Below are 16,799 nucleotides of genomic sequence, written 5' to 3'. Positions count from 1 at the left end.
AAGAGTTCATTCAACTACTTCAGCTTTTATCGCGCCACAGTATAATCCGCAACAAAATTTTGCGCTTTCCTCCACTATATTGTCTACCACCAATGAGCATCTTGCTCTACTGTCTCCACTACTATTCGCGACTTCTCTGCAAGGTCCAAGGTAATGCTTTACTTGTGATACGCCGCAGGCTGAACTCGCATCTCTTGACACGTACAAAGCGCTGAATGCTTAATAAAATGTATGAACCGTTCAAAGAGTTTGTAATATCTACTAAATGTCAGCAAGTGTTCGCTTGTTCGTTGCATTTCCTGTGCCCTGTTTCACATATGGAGATAAACGCTTCAGCTGAATCCACAGCGCAATAACCGCCTGCATGAGCGCACGTAATATTGCACGCTCCTTTTTCACAGGCTGAACTACACCAGCACGAGTTAATGGGCTAGTTGGTTCGACAGTTCGCTACAGAGCGGGAACGTGAAAGAAAAGAAGAAACGGTACTGCCCATTCGAGATGCTCCGCCTTCCTTCAGAAAACGAGCGTAAGAAACTCTAAAGGCTCAACTGCCTCGAGAACTAATGAAAGTTCGGCAGGTTTGCTTGCGCTTTCGCAACGAGCCCCGATTCGTAGGTCGCATACGGTCCAGACCAGACGCCGGGTTACGTCACTGGATGCACCAATCAAGACGATCGTCACTTGAATTTAGCTTTACTGAGCATTGGCCGCGTTGTTCTTCAGCAGTGCTGTTCCTACCGCAAGAAAGAAAGTGTTCATTTTGTCTTCTCCGCAGCGTCACCGACAGGAATATGCAGAGTGGCGGCTACGAAGTTACCAAATATTACTCAATTGGTGGCTAGTAGATTTATAATAGGTTTTATAGGCGCATGAACGAAAAGTTCGCCACTAAGTCGGCTGCTCGTCGCACTTCCAAGCAGGCACAGCACTCACCGGTGGCCCCATGTTTCCCCTCTCTCCTGGAAAACCAGGAGGACCTGGAGGCCCAGGGGGGCCTTTGTTGCCCGGAAGGCCAACAGGACCCTGGGAGGATAGAAACAAAAGTAAAAACACACAACGGTTATGAAATTATAAATATAGTTCGCCTTGTATAAGAAAATTCAACAACGTATCGTAACACAAAGCATTAGCTCGACTTAAACCTGTCGCAGCGCTGCTTATCGCGATGATGTCGTTCTACATGCAAGTTCTCTTCTTGCACTAGATTTTCTTTTTTTCCAGGGGGACATATGGTATAAGTCAGGGTTTGCAAGATATAGTACTAAGAGGTGCATGCGTGGGCGCTATGGCAGATTCTCTCTTTTTTTTTCTTGTTTGTCTTTCCCTGGTCAATTAGCTCCATCAGTCAATAGTTCGGCCAGTATCGAAAAAGGAGTAATAACTCCTTTAAAATGTAGCAAGGAGATCCCGTATTAATTTTGCTTGCAGTTTTGTACAGGATGAACCTCCACGTATGAGTAACAAACACATGCAATGAAGACGCTAGATGCAGCAGTTAGCATTCACTTGCAAACCATATTTACACATTTATGAAAGTGGTTGCTCACATGATCAGATAAGTGAAACTCAGAAATTTCTAAGCAAATAAGTGTAACGTCCACGTCATAAACGGCCTCATATCCCATGACAATGCAGCATTTCCTTGCAAACATCACTTTGGTTTTACTGGCTGAAATGGTGTTCTAACTCTCACGACTTTGTAGTGCATACATTACAATAGCCTCCTCTCAGTCAGCACAGTTTTCCTCATCTCTTTCGAACATCATTGCGCCTATTTCGGGCTGCAAAGCTGCCGCAAATGCAAACTGCAACGCTCGCACGTACAACCCAACTGACAAAGTACTGAGTGCACAGCTATTACAAACGGTCATGAAGCTAGAGATGTCATGAGCGCTCCTCTCCACAGCGCGTAGAGACAGCACAACCTATTTCGCCGTATTCAACGTTGAACTCCACAATTTCGGCGAAGATCAACTTCAAATATTGCAAGCAGCAATGAATTTGCATTGACAAAACTGCGATTAGTGCAGCTGTGAGCAACGTACCGTTGGACCTTCTTTTCCTGCAGGTCCGGGCAAGCCTGTCTCACCAGGAACGCCCTGGGCAACAGACAGTTCAAGAAAAGGCAGCATTTTAATAACATACATTCCAAAATAAAGTCACAGGACCTTATTACTCGAGTAAACGGGCTCTTGGCCAAAGAAAATTGGTTGGCGTCTTTATTGCACACATGGCGTAGTACGCCATCCGCATTTGGATAAAGTCTTAGCGTAGCGGGGCAGAAAGGGTGATACACGCATTGGGAATCGAATCTGCTACCTCGGGTTTGGCAGCCAAACACCATAGCCATTGAGGCAGAGATTACCAACTAGCCCGAGCCGTTACACTATTGAGCAACGTTCGCAGATACGACTTGAGAAACATTAATATCAGAACGGTAGGGCTTCAGTACCTTAAAGAAGCTTTACAAGGTGTCTCGAATCATCTATCTATAACCATGGTTAACGCATTGCAGTTTAGAAATAATTTCCCCTCAAAAGCTTTCCTGCATTAATTCCTTTTCTTTACAGCACTAACATTGAACGGATTAAAACCGATTTAAATGCACTGTATTGTGCCGCCTGCAACAGCGCTAGGTCAGTCAAGTTGGCTTGACATTATGCGATCTACACGCCGACTAAAGGGAAACTGATTTTCTGAGCTCGGTATGGTGTATAGAATACGAATATTTGACGGAGCTCACTAAACGTGCACCACTGTAGGGTACATTCAATGTCTAATGTTTGAAACGAGCTTGAAGGGGATCCCCTCAAAAAGAAATTGACGGGAAACAAAAACAGTCTCAGTTTCGTCTGACAGGCGAAATTATTTATTTATTTATTTATTTATTTATTTATTTATTTATTTATTTATTTATTTATTTACTTATTTATTTATCTTTTCGCATACTTTCAGGGCCGGAAGGTGCTACAGAAAGGAGTAGAGTAACAAAAAAATGCTGTAGAAACACAACCAAAAATATTAACAAACGGCATTCTGAACAGCGGTCTTGAAGCTGGTAAAGTCGGTGATGAGTGCGACTGATGCAGAAAGGCGATTCCAGTTCGTGCTGGTCCTAGGGATGAATGAGTGATTGTAACGGTTTGTGCGGCACAATGGCATCCAACTTTAAGGCTGTGGTCAGTGCGGGACGAAATGTAAGACGGAGGGGCAAAAAGGGGAGTTCAAATAACTTTGTGAAAAAGGCAGAGACGGGAACATTTACGGCGTGACGAAAGATCATGTAAGTTATCAGTTCATTTAATTGATGAGATACTTGCATCCCAAGAATAATTAGACATGATAAAGCATGCATCTCGGTTTGGATACTTTCTAGAGTAGAAACTAATGAAGACTGAGTCGGATCCCAAATGGCTGAAGCATACTCAAATTTGGAGCGAACTAAAGGTTTTTAAAGAGTCAACTTCAGGGTGGAAGAGGCCAAGCAAAAATTACGGCGTAAGTACCCAAGCATGCAGTTAGCGTTATTAGTAACATAGGCAACATTGGAATGCCAAGAAAGGTTATCTGATATGTGAAGGCCGAGATACTTTTAAGAGGTAACTGACATCACAGGAGCACCAAAGTACGTGTGCATGGCAGCGTTACGAGGTATTTGTGGCTTTACATTTATTTGAATTAAGTTGTATGTACCAATTAGTAAACCATTCAGTTACGCGGTTAAGTTCGTCCTGCAGTTCTTAAGAATCAGAAGGATTAGTAATTTTACGGTAGAGAACACAATCATCCGCGAATAGCTTTATGGAAGAAGAAAGAACGCAGTTCGGAAGATCGTTAATATAGATTAGAAAGAGAAGTGGACCCAGGACTGACCCTTGAGGAACGCCTGCTGGTATATTAGAAAATCAAGAATTACAGTTATTGGCGTTTACAAAGTGCGTCCTGTTAAAAAGAAAAGTTTTTTATCCACTCGAGCACCTTTACGTCCAGGTTAAGTTCAAACAACTTAAGAAGCAAATCATGGGTCACAGAGTCGAAAGCTTTGGCGAAATCAAGAAATACGCAGTCGATGTCGGTACCTAAATCAGAAATTGCAAAAAGATCGTTAATAAACGGTAAGTAGGGGTCGTGTTTAACACGAAAAGAACTTAGGGAAACCATGTTGGCAAGGGTCAAGAAAGGAGTTGGATTCTAAAAACTAAGCCCAATGCGAATATTTTATATGCTCAAGAATTTTACATGAAATGTTTGTTAGTGAGATAGGCCTGTAGTTGCTGCGTAAGTGTGTCACCGGATTTGTGAACTGGAATCGTCTTTCCCACACACCAGTCATATGGAAGAACAGTTAGCAAATTAGTAGACAGATCTACGAAGCAAAAGCAGTAGCTTGATAGGCCGTATAAACTCATAAACATTCCCCTACTAACTAAGTAACAAGCATGGTGTCACGCGCGCAAGCAAATATAAACACGTCTCAATAGATGAGCGCGGACACTCGCTGTCAAAATGCTGGCGTGAGGAAGAGCGGCAGCAGCGGCAAGTGCATTGACCTTCATGCTGCCATTCGCATCAACGTAAACTAAGCGGCGAGAACACAGCACACACGAAGCTATAAACACTCGGCGCACTCTGTCCGCATTGCAGCTCGCCTTCAAGATAGGGGCCGCGCGGCCATACGCGGCAGCCGCCGGAGTAGAACGCCCCACCTCCCTCCCCCGATGCCTTGCGCGCGACGGAAGACGGCGCGCTTCCTCCCCGCTTTCCTCCCTTGTGCGCACGAGATTGAGCCGCCACCGTTGGCTCACCCTGGCAGGCTTTTACTCGCACATACAGCATACGCCGCGCAGTGACGATGTTATCGCCCTTGGACTTTATACAGAATATCACGGCGACGGCAGAAACACGCCTGGAGTGTCCATGTAGTTGCTATCGCGATAAAATGAGTCTAGACATGTCAGTTATACACCTGACACACGGCCAAACTTAAGTCCTTTAACGTAAACGTCTTTCTTTTACGCTAGAGGGCCCCTTATGATAAGGACTGCACTTTTATATATACCGCCCTTCGCCCTGGCACCCGCAGTTCAAGTGATCCCCAAACACGGCGTGCGGGAATTGTGTGCGTGAGAACGCGCGGGCAGCGTGGGCACAATCACGTGACCTCCATCGCTGGGTGCACGGGAAGACGGCGCGCATCAAACCACCAGGCTCCTCGTCGCACCCTCGCATGCTTTCCCCCGCAACCGCAACCATCGCGGGGGCACCAACAGGAGGCGCGCGAGTCAAGGGGACATTGTGGGCTAGGCCGCAACTGCTGTGCATGCGCCTCGCACTCGGAACCGCACGACAGCGGTGACGGCGGCGCCAGCGACGGCGACGAGAACGTGCCCCGAGGGTCTGCGTGATTGCTATCGCAATACAAGACACCATTGCATCCCAGCATATTCTCACCGGACGACCAGGAGGTCCGATGTCGCCGGATGCTCCGGTCTCACCGGGAGGGCCCTAGAAAAAATAAGAAAAAGTATTCTATAACAAATGAAATAGCGCGCACAATTGCGCCGGTCATGTGCTCACAATGTATAAGTATCTAAACTGAATAAACGAGTTCATTTGTCATGTCTTTATTGCCTGCGAAGACTTACAACGCTGCGAGAAATCCTGACCCAGTTCATGTTTGGCATCGCGACTACAACGCTTCGTGTCAGTCAACTTGTACTCACTCTCTGGAATCACTTCCGAAATACGCGTTAATAAAGTGAGGAAGAAATTGTAAAGGAAGCGTTAGTGAATAAATAATGGTGAAGGTATGCTTTGCTTCTTCTGTATAGGAAAAGGAAGATTATCTCCTAATAGCTCAAGTTTTTAGTATACGTGCTTCAGTTAACATATCTACTGCCAAAATTTTAAAAAAAGATTGTAGTTGGGACATGGACACTACGAACCCGACTACAAGCTAAGAGCTATAGCTATATCTCGCAGTGGACTGTCAGATGAAGTTTGGAGTGTGTGCCCCTGCTGGAAATTGTGTTATCAAGTGTCAGTAGTATCTGACGCCCTATACAAGCATGCTCCTCTCGGTAGATGGCGTATGTTATAGAGGTAGAAAAACGACTGCCTTTTTAAGGTACAGTGGCAAGTTTAGCGAGAAAATTACTAATGGCGGACGTGGGAACGCAATGGCACTGGGCATACCGCCGGTCCGATGACGCCAGGTGGGCCTGGAGGTCCCGCGGTGCCGGTTTCACCCTGAAAACGGTACAAGGAATGTTATTGGTGCCTGCCGAAAATTGAGTAACTCACAAAAGTAAATTTGCGGCGCGGCTGAGACACTGGAAACTTACGGGTGGCCCTCGCTCCCCTGGAGGTCCCGGAGGCCCATCCTTTCCTGACGCACCCTGCATTGTTGTTGCGAGAAAGAGAAGAGCTGCGTACAGGCATCGCCCCAGTTTGTCGATTCTGCTTTCTTAAAAAGACTACAGAGAGCCGCAAACAGCTCTCAAATCGTTAGGAACTAGGGCTTCCAGGGATGGCATTATAATGTCACCAACAAATAAAACGAATGCAGGATTTTAAGACCATAGTGCCAATAGACGCAGATAGAAAGGAGACTGACAGACACTCCATGGCGTTACTCGCAACTAACGAGTATTTGATGAAGAAAGCGTACATACGTATCACAAAAAAAAACGCGATTCCCAAAAATTATTCATCTTTGAATTCCTAAGACGAATGGCCTGTCCAGATTGCAGTTTATGTTACAATACAAGCTGTCTGAAGTAAAGAAAAAAATGCACACAGGTCGCGTTGAGTGCCTTTAATTCTGAGTGCTTCAACTTCTAACGTCAGACTTACGGTGACGCCACATGATGGTCCGTGATTTTTCTTGTGCAATGAGGAAGACCTGCGTCTTATATGCCTACGATACGAGCAAGAAGTTCTGACCACCAAGCGGGATGTTGGCAGAGTGTCACGTCATGCACGCGAGCCTTTTCCCTTGTACTTACCAAAGGACAACTGAACTCTCTGCACCTGAATCTCGCGAGATGTGCTGGCCGTTGCCTGAAGCTTATCCATTGCCCAAACTTATCCCATTCCACTCAAGGATAGTTACACCATACGGGATGCTTTTTTTTTTGGCTGCACCAATTTTTCAAAATTTGCCTGCAGCAGATAGCACAATTCTAACCCTTGATCTAAATTAATCGATGAGGTGGTCATTAATTCTACGAGAAATCAAACTGCTCAACTACATAATTAACATAGTTATGCAAATTAACCTTTTGGCTGATTATTTTTTACGGCACGTATTTTAAGCTACGAATTGTAGCTAGTTAGTTCGCAAGGTGTATTCATTCGGAACGAATTCTGTGGACTGCACCAGCTTTGAGATATTAATGCTCAGTGCCCGACGAAATTCATCGGTGTTCGGGTTACTCTTGTGCTTCAGTGCATAAAATAGCGTTTTCTTAAAAAAGGTAACTGGAACGCGAATTCATTTCGTCGGACACTGCGGAAATGAATACCTCAAAACTGGTGCACTATTCAGAATCTGTTCCAATTGGATACGCCTTGCGAAGTCACCGGCTATAATTCGTAGATTGAAACAGGCGCCGTAAAAAAATTACTTAAAAAGGTAATTGACGTAATTATGTTCATTATTCAGTTAGGTATTTTGATTTCACCTAGAAGTAATGGCCGCCTCATCGAGTAACTCAGACCATGGGTTAAAATAGTGCTATCTGCCAGAGACATTTTTTTTTAATTTGGTGCAGCTAAAAAAAAAGACACCTATATATATACGATGAGAAACGAGGGAAATCCCTTGATAGAAAATCGGCTTGCAAAAGAATTGATCATAAAATCGACGTACGTAACCACAACAGTACATTACAGTAATTACGGTTGTGGCTGCAGAATATATTCATTTAATGTCTTGCGGGTTGTGTCCTCCTGTTCTTTTCACATTACGTCAGTGTTTGTATCCGTGTATTTTTTAAGCGGAACACCGGTTCCGGAAATGTCAGGAGGTAGCTAGTGCTTCGATGCAGGCTATAAACCGACTAAAGTTATTGACCTGTAAACATCGGCGCCCTTCCGCGTATGTCTTCCTCAGTTGTTCAAGTCATTACAGGACAGACATAAGGCGCCAACTGACTACGATAGGAGGAGAGCCGCCTGCTCTCCAAACAAAAAGTTTCTGGAAGCTTAGCGCGAGAACGACCGAGCCAAGTGCAACATAGGTACATTCCTACCTGCTCTCTGGGATAGTGGTCTCGACTCTAGATCCTGGCTACATTTCTTAGGCCTCGAAGCTGTCAGTGATGAGCTAAAGTGCATAGATGGTACAAGCTGGAGCATAGTGAACATGTGTACGCAGCCGGTCATCATGTGTATACGTAGCTACTTGGCATCTCTATCACCACACTTTCATATTTTCTCTCCATCCCCCTTATCTCTATGCGGAAAAGCAGCATAGAGACTTAGGATCTCTGAACAACCTCTCTACCTTTTTTTATTTATTTTTGACCAAATATTTTGTTTCTATCTCCTCTCTCCCACGCGCTGGAACGAGGACGCGTTGATGTAACTCACGGGTGATCCTGGCACTCCCACGAATCCTCTAGCGCCTTCAGGGCCCTGGGGCCCTCTCTCGCCGGGAATACCGGGAGGTCCCGGCTCTCCGGTGCTGCCCTGAAATGGCATAGAACATATCAGGTCGGCCTGGAGAAGCATAAAGCACCAAACCATCACCATACGTAAATGTTGCGATGGGCAGCAGCTAGTCGTGTGACAGAATCAGTCAGCAAGCATGACGGTGAAACACGGCAACAATGTTCAGCAATGCAGCGCGAAAATGTAAAAAATAAATTTAACTAGAACCAGTGCCAGCTTGTCTTGCCGTGGGACGAAAATTCGGGTTCACTATGTAAGAAGCTGTGCTAATGAGAATTTAATGAAGGGGAAGTTTTGCTATACGTACGCCCAAGGTACGGCTTCTTGCGTTCCAATATATGTAAACGCCACTTTAACATTTACCGCATGTGGGCTTGCGCGTCATGCTTTTGTAACGTTTCCAACATTCACTAACACCGAACACAGGATAACCTCCTTGATCACCGTAGATATTTTTCCTTCGATAGTGACACCGCGGCGCTGCACGCTATTTTTTTTAACCTACGCGCACTTAAGATGTGAGATGCACACATGACTGTTCACTTTACGTTTATGACACCACTAGGAAGTAGACTCTAAGAAACCCTTCAAATCTTTTTTTTCATTTATATTTTCAGAAGTAAGTATTGAACTGACTAGGTATCATGCTTCCTGGAGTGTTATACCAACTTGCCACGCATATTGCACTTGAACACACCACACAGTAACATTTTTTTTTTCACTCAGCATTTAACTCCTAATTGCTGTGTATTACCTACGGCATTACATAATGCATCGTCGGAAATTACCGTCGATTGAGTCGATTGAACAGAAAACGTAAGAGTTTGGTCACTAAATTTTTCGGTAGAAACAAAGACTACAGCAGTTGCTGTCGTAACATATTTTTTTTATAAAGCGTTCGACTTGAAGTATATAAGATCTGCGGTGGTCACCTTTTCTCCGGGCGCCCCTCTTTTTCCGACTCTTCCTCTCTGGCCCCTGTTCCCCTTGAGAGAGTAAAAGAAGATGAACAGCACGTTTAGTAAAGAGCAAGTATTTTCCACAATTTCTGGAATTGTGACTTGAATCATGGCTGGACTAACGTTGTGCAAGTGCTTACTCCAAAGTCATAATTTTTGGCGAAGTTGCATGAACTCCGGAACACTCTCAAAAGATGTATGTTTACAAAAACAGCGCTAAATGCCTCCGAAAGTCACGGTCTATGTGATTACACATGAAGAATGATGGCCTTCACGCACACATTTCTTTTTCGGCAAAATATAACGAATACAAGTCAGCGAACGATAAAGCAGGTACAACATAGAGAGAGAGAGAAGATAGATAAGAAATGCAAGGACGTCAACCAGACACGAGTCCGGTTCGCTACCCTACACAAGGGGAAGAAGGTTGAGGGATAAAAAGGAATAAAAAAAGATAAAGAGACAGAGAAGACAGAGTATGCCGCTTCACACGGAGGTGTACATGGACACCACAGTTGCTCACTGAGGTCTGTAGACGTCGGTTTCTGGTCTTGAGAGTTTGTTTCCCGTGATGGAGCTGGAACTGCATGCAGAACATATACGAGCTCCTTGCAGATATACGGGAACACTCTGCTGCGGTCGCAGCACGTGGAAGAGTTGATGAATGGTGGTGGTGGTGATGTTACAGCTGGTTTTAGCCTGGCAGACGAGGCCTGCAATTGCTCCGCCTGTAGCACCCATTTCTCGGTGTACATTTCGTCGCCACACGCCTGAAAGTCTACTGTCTCGAAAAAACGCCAGAAGGCGCCGTACTTCTCTTCAGATGGTCTGGTTACTTCCTCGAAACACGAGGCGTTCGGCACAATCGTGTGAAATCCTCTCCTTTTTTATGGTGCCAAGTAGAAAGTTTCGCTTCTCATTGTACCGCCGGCAGGACCATATATAAAGATGCTCCGCATCGCCGATCTCGCCGCAGTCTAATGCTAACTGGGAGCTCTATAAAAACACGTTGCTAAGCTTAAAAAACAAATATGTCCCTACAATAATTATTAAGTCCGACTCAAATAACCCATGGTTTAACAAACACTTGAAATCACTACTTAACCGGAAAAAACGCCTCTACAGAACCGCCAAAACTACAAATAGTCCAGAAGCATGGGAGCGACACCGCCTCTGTGAGACTGAATATATTAAAGCAATAAATGAGGCCAAGGACAAATTCTTCTCTGTTGACCTAATTACAATGCTTCGCTCAAACCCAAACAAATTCTGGCGTGTCATCTCCACGAAACAACAAACTAACGAAATAAATCTCGTTGACTCAGATGAGGAATTAATAAGCCCTACTAATTCCGCAGCAGCCCTAAATGAGTTCTTCACGTCGGTATTTCACGTCCCTAATCCCTGCACTATGGAACCTTTACCTAGCTTCTCGGCAAAAACAATGCCTGAAGTGCAACTAAACCCAGATGGCATATCTAATCTAATTCGCTCTCTTAAAATATCATCCTCAGCTGGCTGCGACGACATAAACAATAAATTACTTAAAAGTACTATAACTCTTTCTACAAAATTTTTGTACCTTATATTTAAACAATCTTTAAACACAGGAAACGTTCCCGACGATTGGAAAAAAGCGAAGGTAATTCCCATTTTTAAAGCAGGAAGGCGCGATAACCCCACTAATTACCGTCCGATCTCTCTAACCAGTGTCCCATCTAAGCTCCTTGAGCACATTATAGCATCTAACCTAATGGATTACCTAGAATCAATCAATTTTTTTTACCCTTTACAACACGGTTTTCGTAAATGTTTGTCTTGCGAAACTCAACTTGCCGAATTTACTCACGACCTTCTACTACACATAGACGATCACCTTCAAATAGATGCAATTTTTCTAGATTTTTCTAAGGCCTTTGACCGCGTGTCTCACAACCATCTCCTTGCAAAGTTATCCTCTCTCGGTATCCGCCCCGAGATTATCAAATGGATTGAAAATTTTTTAACAGGACGCGTTCAGTTTACGTATGCTAACAATTTTCAGTCAACCCTTACCAGTGTAACTTCCGGGGTTCCCCAAGGCGCAGGTTTATCTCCTCTATTGTTTTTGATTTACATAAATGACCTTCCCACTAACATATCAACGAAGCTGCGGCTTTTCGCAGACGATTGCGTTCTTTATAACCCCCTTCATACATCTAACGACACAATCGCCCTACAACACGACCTTGATACTATCGCTTCTTGGTGCGAAAAATGGCACATGCTTCTTAACCTCACTAAATGCAAGGTAATATCTTTCACGCGCAAACACACCACCGTACACCACACTTATCGCATTAACTCTGTTCCTATTGATCACACGTGTACTTACAAATATCTAGGAGTTCATATGACGCCATCACTTTCATGGGTGAAACATATCCAAACAATTCGCTGCGAAGCTTCACGCACACTAGGGTATTTACGACGTAACCTAAAATCTGCATCGTCTGAAATAAAAAAACTAGCATATTTAACGTATGTGCGACCCAAACTTGAGTACGCATCATCCATCTGGCATCCCTCACAAGCTTATCTCGCCGATGACTTAGAAGCCATACAAAACCGCGCTGCTCGCTTCATTACGTCACAATATTCTAGACATATCAGCGTAACCACCTTAAAACAAACTTTGTCTCTCCCATTGCTTGCTTCACGGCGCGTAACTTCTCGTCTTTGCCTTCTTCACACTTTCTTTTATTTCACCCATTCAGGACACGCCCTCTTAAAACGCCCGTTTAGAACATCATCCCGTTTATCTCATAGTCGCCCCTTGGCGGCGATAAAGTGCCGGACGACGGCGATGAGCAGCTCATTCTTCCCCCATGCCATAACACTTTGGAACGCACTCCCGGATCACATTGTTTCGTGCAGTGATCGCAAAATATTCCGCGAAAAACTAAACGATTTCGATAATGCCAACATAACCACATGAATACCACATCTATTTATTTATCGCCTTGTTGTTATTGTGTATATGTGCCGCCTTCTTCTTTTTTGAAATTTTCTTTTTATGTACCTATTACAACTAATGTGCACTTTATTATGCAACTTTCTTATGAAGCTGTTTTACTTTGATACACGCCCCCCCCTTATGTAATGCCTTCGGGCCCTTAAGGTTGAATAAATGAAATGAAATGAAATGAAATGAAATGAAATAATGAGGTAGCCGTGTTGCCAGTCTCAAATTACCAAGCTGACGTGTACGCCGAACCCGTTCTGATTCGTAAAAGTAGTGTGGCCTCCGAGCGCTTTAGCTTCTTGATCACGCAGGGCTCATTGGGCGGCATCCAGAGTTATCGAATATTCAGCGAGTGGCCTCGTTTGTTAGTTGAACAATTTGTTAGGTCCTTTCAATTTTTTAGGTCTTGAGAGCGCTGCACGTGCGATAGAATCAGCTACGTAGTCAGGTAGTGTAATGGAATAATATTGATCAGGTTGGAAGCCGATTTCTAAGATTGCCCCGGCGTAAGGATCAAATACGAAACATGGTATCTCTAGTTTTCCACTGGCACATCGATAAACTTTTGACTCCGAGCTCACGGTGGGTTGGCCCGTGCAGCTTAGTAACAAGCATAGGAAGAGCATCAAACAATGACTGCAGTACGACGAGAACCTGCCGGTCTTGCTCTGGCAATATCACAAAAACAAACAGGGCATTCTACGCGTTCGTCGTCCCCTCGAATTTCCATGCTATCGTTGTGCCTTGCAAGTCGGAGATTGATATATAGGCCATGAATCGGGCCATCACGCTCTCCGCAGCTCACTTCTCGTTGGCTTCCTTGTCCATGGCACCATGTCTGCTCGGCCTAGGAGACAATGGGGGCGGCGACGACGGATGTCGCTTGCTCATCGTATAGGTTGTGGTAGACCTCGATGAACGTCTGTGACAGGAGCGCCGTCGGCGTCATTTTCGAAATACGTTGACAGCTTCACCGTGAGACGAGTGGTCCTTCACCTTACGCTTTAAAATGTCCATTTCTGTCTGAAAAACAGCTAGGGCACTTCCAAGCCGTGACATTGCAGCTATTAGTACTGTGAAGCTCGGAGCAGTGGGAACGTGCTGTGGCGTTTGTAGAGACACTGATCACTGTTCAAGATTCGTGTATTTCTTGCATTGGAGTGGTCACCGTATAAAAGGACGGGCTAGATGCCAGAAACGGCCTACCTCGACGTGTGCCGGCAGTGATTAACCGTTGAATATAACTTTCACAAAACGTGATCTGTCAGCGCGAGAAAAGTGTGTGATAACAGGTTCATCTGTAGCTGGCCTTATGAGTATCGGCAAATCGGCACTTCAAATGGTCTCGTCGATGCTATAGATAACACCAGTGGTGACCTGCTTGCAGGGCTGAATAGGTGAGTGGCAGTGGTGTAGCCAGGAGGAGACACACCGGACATGTACCTCCTCACCCCCACCTCACCCCCAACTTGAAATTTGTGTGTTATTGTGAGGCCAGCCAAGCCCCCATCTCACCCTCCCCGCCTCTTGTCAAGTGCCTGTCTCCCTCCCGAAAGACATTTCTGGCTACACCACTGGTAAGCAGATTTGCATACCCTCGGGGCTGGTGACCTGCTGCAAGGTCTCTAACGCGGCCGCGTGTTCCACATTTGTTTCCAGGATGTACCAGGGGGTGTTGATTCTGACGTCGTTTGCATCATTTAGCACCAGTGCATCGATTCATGGATGATACGGAAGTAAAATGACGACGAAAGCAGCGTTAACACCGACGACACCATGACCTACTCCAACAGTTGCTGAACATTAGGGCGAAGAGAAAAATGATCAGCACACCATCCCGTTCGAGGATGTCCACTGTAAGGCCGTCGGGATCCCCTGAAGCATTCACCACCATTTTCGTGGCTGCACTCGCCACAGGATACATCGAACACCTCAGTGAATACGTGCTACAGGTCCGCTAAAAGTTATAAGCTGACTAGCATCATACAATGCATACACATGGTTATTTTAATCCACCTAAATAAAAGCTTTCCCCCTGCCCCGCCCCCTATTCTACAGATGTATCACCACGCTACAAAGCAGATCATGATTCCCTGGTGGCTCTATATATCTAATTTTTTTTTTCGTGGTCGACTGCCCGTAAAGCGAATTCGAGTGCTAGTGCTAGCACACGACAGAAATTTCACTAGTATTGTTTTTGATTTTTTTACCCGCGGTCCAATTTGGCCTCGCTCTCCATGTGGGCCGGTTGGTCCCTAGAAAAGAAAAGAAAGACGACACGTTTATTCCCCTATTGTGCCACCACTTTTCAAGTTTCTTGCACAACAAAGGAAAAAAAATAATTGCAGTGTCGAGTCTCTGGCTCTTAACAACAATTTCTGCTCTGAAGATTTTCTCAAAGCATCTGATTTCATGCTTTTTTGTTCGCGCTATGGTATTTCTACGGTCATTTACGCGCCTACTGGGAGAGTTTCTTCGAGATTCACAAGAACAAGTATGAAGCTAAACAGTGTGGTCCTTTATGCGTGTTACGTGCTCTTTAGATTACCACATATTTATTTGGTAACCGATTTGTTCGCTAGAAGTGGAAGATGGTATAAACAAATCATCTTTTTTGTGACACTGATGTAGAAATTAATTCGAATGACTAGGCGTGATGAGTTTACGTAGGTACAAAAGTTCCGTAACTTGCGTATATTGGAATATAAGCCTCAAGAACGTGAGTCTTAGGCACACACGTACCCGGTCGCCTTTGTCACCTTTCTCTCCGGTCTTTCCGTGAAATCCTTTTTCGCCCTGCAATGGAACATTATCAAATTCATGTAGGGCGCTAACAACCTTAGCACACTGACAGTATCACTGACATTCCTTTGAGCGAAACCGTTGCAGAGAGTTTCGAACTTCAAGAGGCAAGAATAACAACAACAAAAAAGCATGGACGCACACTGAAGACACGTCGAGCGCTCACGGACACGTCTTTAGCTAACGAAGCAAGCGCCGCTCTAGAAAGCGCATATACACCCTCTAAGTTTGATACTGTCTTTTTTTTGTGTGTCCTTTGAAATTCTAAACATGTGCTAACAAAGATCGATTTCAATCCTCATTGCGCAATGGTGAAGGGCACGTATAGTACCTGAACGTTGCTCACAAAGTAAGTGGCTTCTTCCAACAAAAAGTGCATATTGAATTTCTAGAACAACAGGTTTAATCCTCAGGGGAGACAGGAGCCTATAGGTATGCGCGGTACATGGTGAACACTTCCTTTGCGTGGATTACGAAAAGAAAGTTCACGCCCTAGACAGATATATGAGGACACGTATAGAGTGTGATAAGTATCTCCTAGAATAAGATAAGGCTGTGTACAATATTGACGTTTATTTGCGAGACCTGTGCAACGGGACTACAATATAAGTGATCATAAAAGCTTTCAGCAAGCTCCATCAGCTAGTAGGTATACATAAGCTTGGTCTTCTCCTGAAGGCCTAATTTAAATACAAACCAATTAACAAAGACTTGACGGTCACTCTAACGCTAAGGTTTCCGTTAAGCAAAGCTAGTGACGCAAGTAATGTGCAACCACCTGGTACACTAAAATGCACTTGAAATGAAGTCAGTGCAGTGTATTATGGTATCAATCACACGTGTTTATTTTTGTTTATTTGTGTTTATTTTTCTTCTGAGATAATAGTTTAGCGGGAAGTCCTGCATTTCTCTATCACAGCGCGCCGTTTCTCAAGAAACATTGCACGCGTTCAAAATATTACCGCGGCTAATTATGGCTAATGTGATCTTATTACTAAAGTCCCTGCTATATGTGGCTGCTTCACCTTCGGTCCTGTCGTTCCTGGATATCCTGGGAATCCTGGAATGCCCATTTTACCCTGGATGGAGAAACGAGGAGATATTAATCAACAGTAAGCACCAAAAAGACAGAAAGGTTTAGGCATTTTACTTAACGATCATTCTCATGCCGAACGATACCCTATACGAGCGAATGTCGGAATCGAAGCGGTGTTCAACAGGAACTGAACATTAAAACAGCAGCTTAGGCATATCTGGTGTAAAAACACAGGCTGCAGTTGCTCGCCGATTTTCCTTTAAAAACCAATGGGCCTTCACTAGCTTGATTCAGAAGTGTTATGACACTCTCCTTCATG

General features: G+C 44.6%; 1 protein-coding gene across 2 annotated transcripts in view; it reads right to left on the bottom strand.

Moving 5' to 3' along the window:
• LOC135906100 (collagen alpha-1(V) chain-like) overlaps positions 1–16,799 on the bottom strand; it is a 90,109-nt gene that overhangs the window by 29,994 nt on the left and 43,316 nt on the right. For both annotated transcript variants that reach the window (XM_065437301.1, XM_065437307.1), the window contains 10 exons: positions 16,470–16,523; positions 15,385–15,438; positions 14,853–14,897; positions 9,612–9,665; positions 8,599–8,697; positions 6,348–6,401; positions 6,199–6,252; positions 5,455–5,508; positions 2,049–2,102; positions 937–1,026 (listed from right to left, as the gene is read on the bottom strand). In XM_065437301.1, the coding sequence (XP_065293373.1) occupies positions 937–1,026; positions 2,049–2,102; positions 5,455–5,508; positions 6,199–6,252; positions 6,348–6,401; positions 8,599–8,697; positions 9,612–9,665; positions 14,853–14,897; positions 15,385–15,438; positions 16,470–16,523 (612 nt within the window). The remainder of the gene's footprint in view (positions 1–936; positions 1,027–2,048; positions 2,103–5,454; positions 5,509–6,198; positions 6,253–6,347; positions 6,402–8,598; positions 8,698–9,611; positions 9,666–14,852; positions 14,898–15,384; positions 15,439–16,469; positions 16,524–16,799) is intronic.

This window comes from Dermacentor albipictus, chromosome 1 (assembly GCF_038994185.2).
Source record: "Dermacentor albipictus isolate Rhodes 1998 colony chromosome 1, USDA_Dalb.pri_finalv2, whole genome shotgun sequence".
NCBI classification, from domain to species: Eukaryota; Metazoa; Arthropoda; class Arachnida; order Ixodida; family Ixodidae; genus Dermacentor; species Dermacentor albipictus.
The sequence above is the reverse complement of the archived record's forward strand: the minus strand, read 5'-3'. Positions and strand labels throughout refer to the sequence as shown.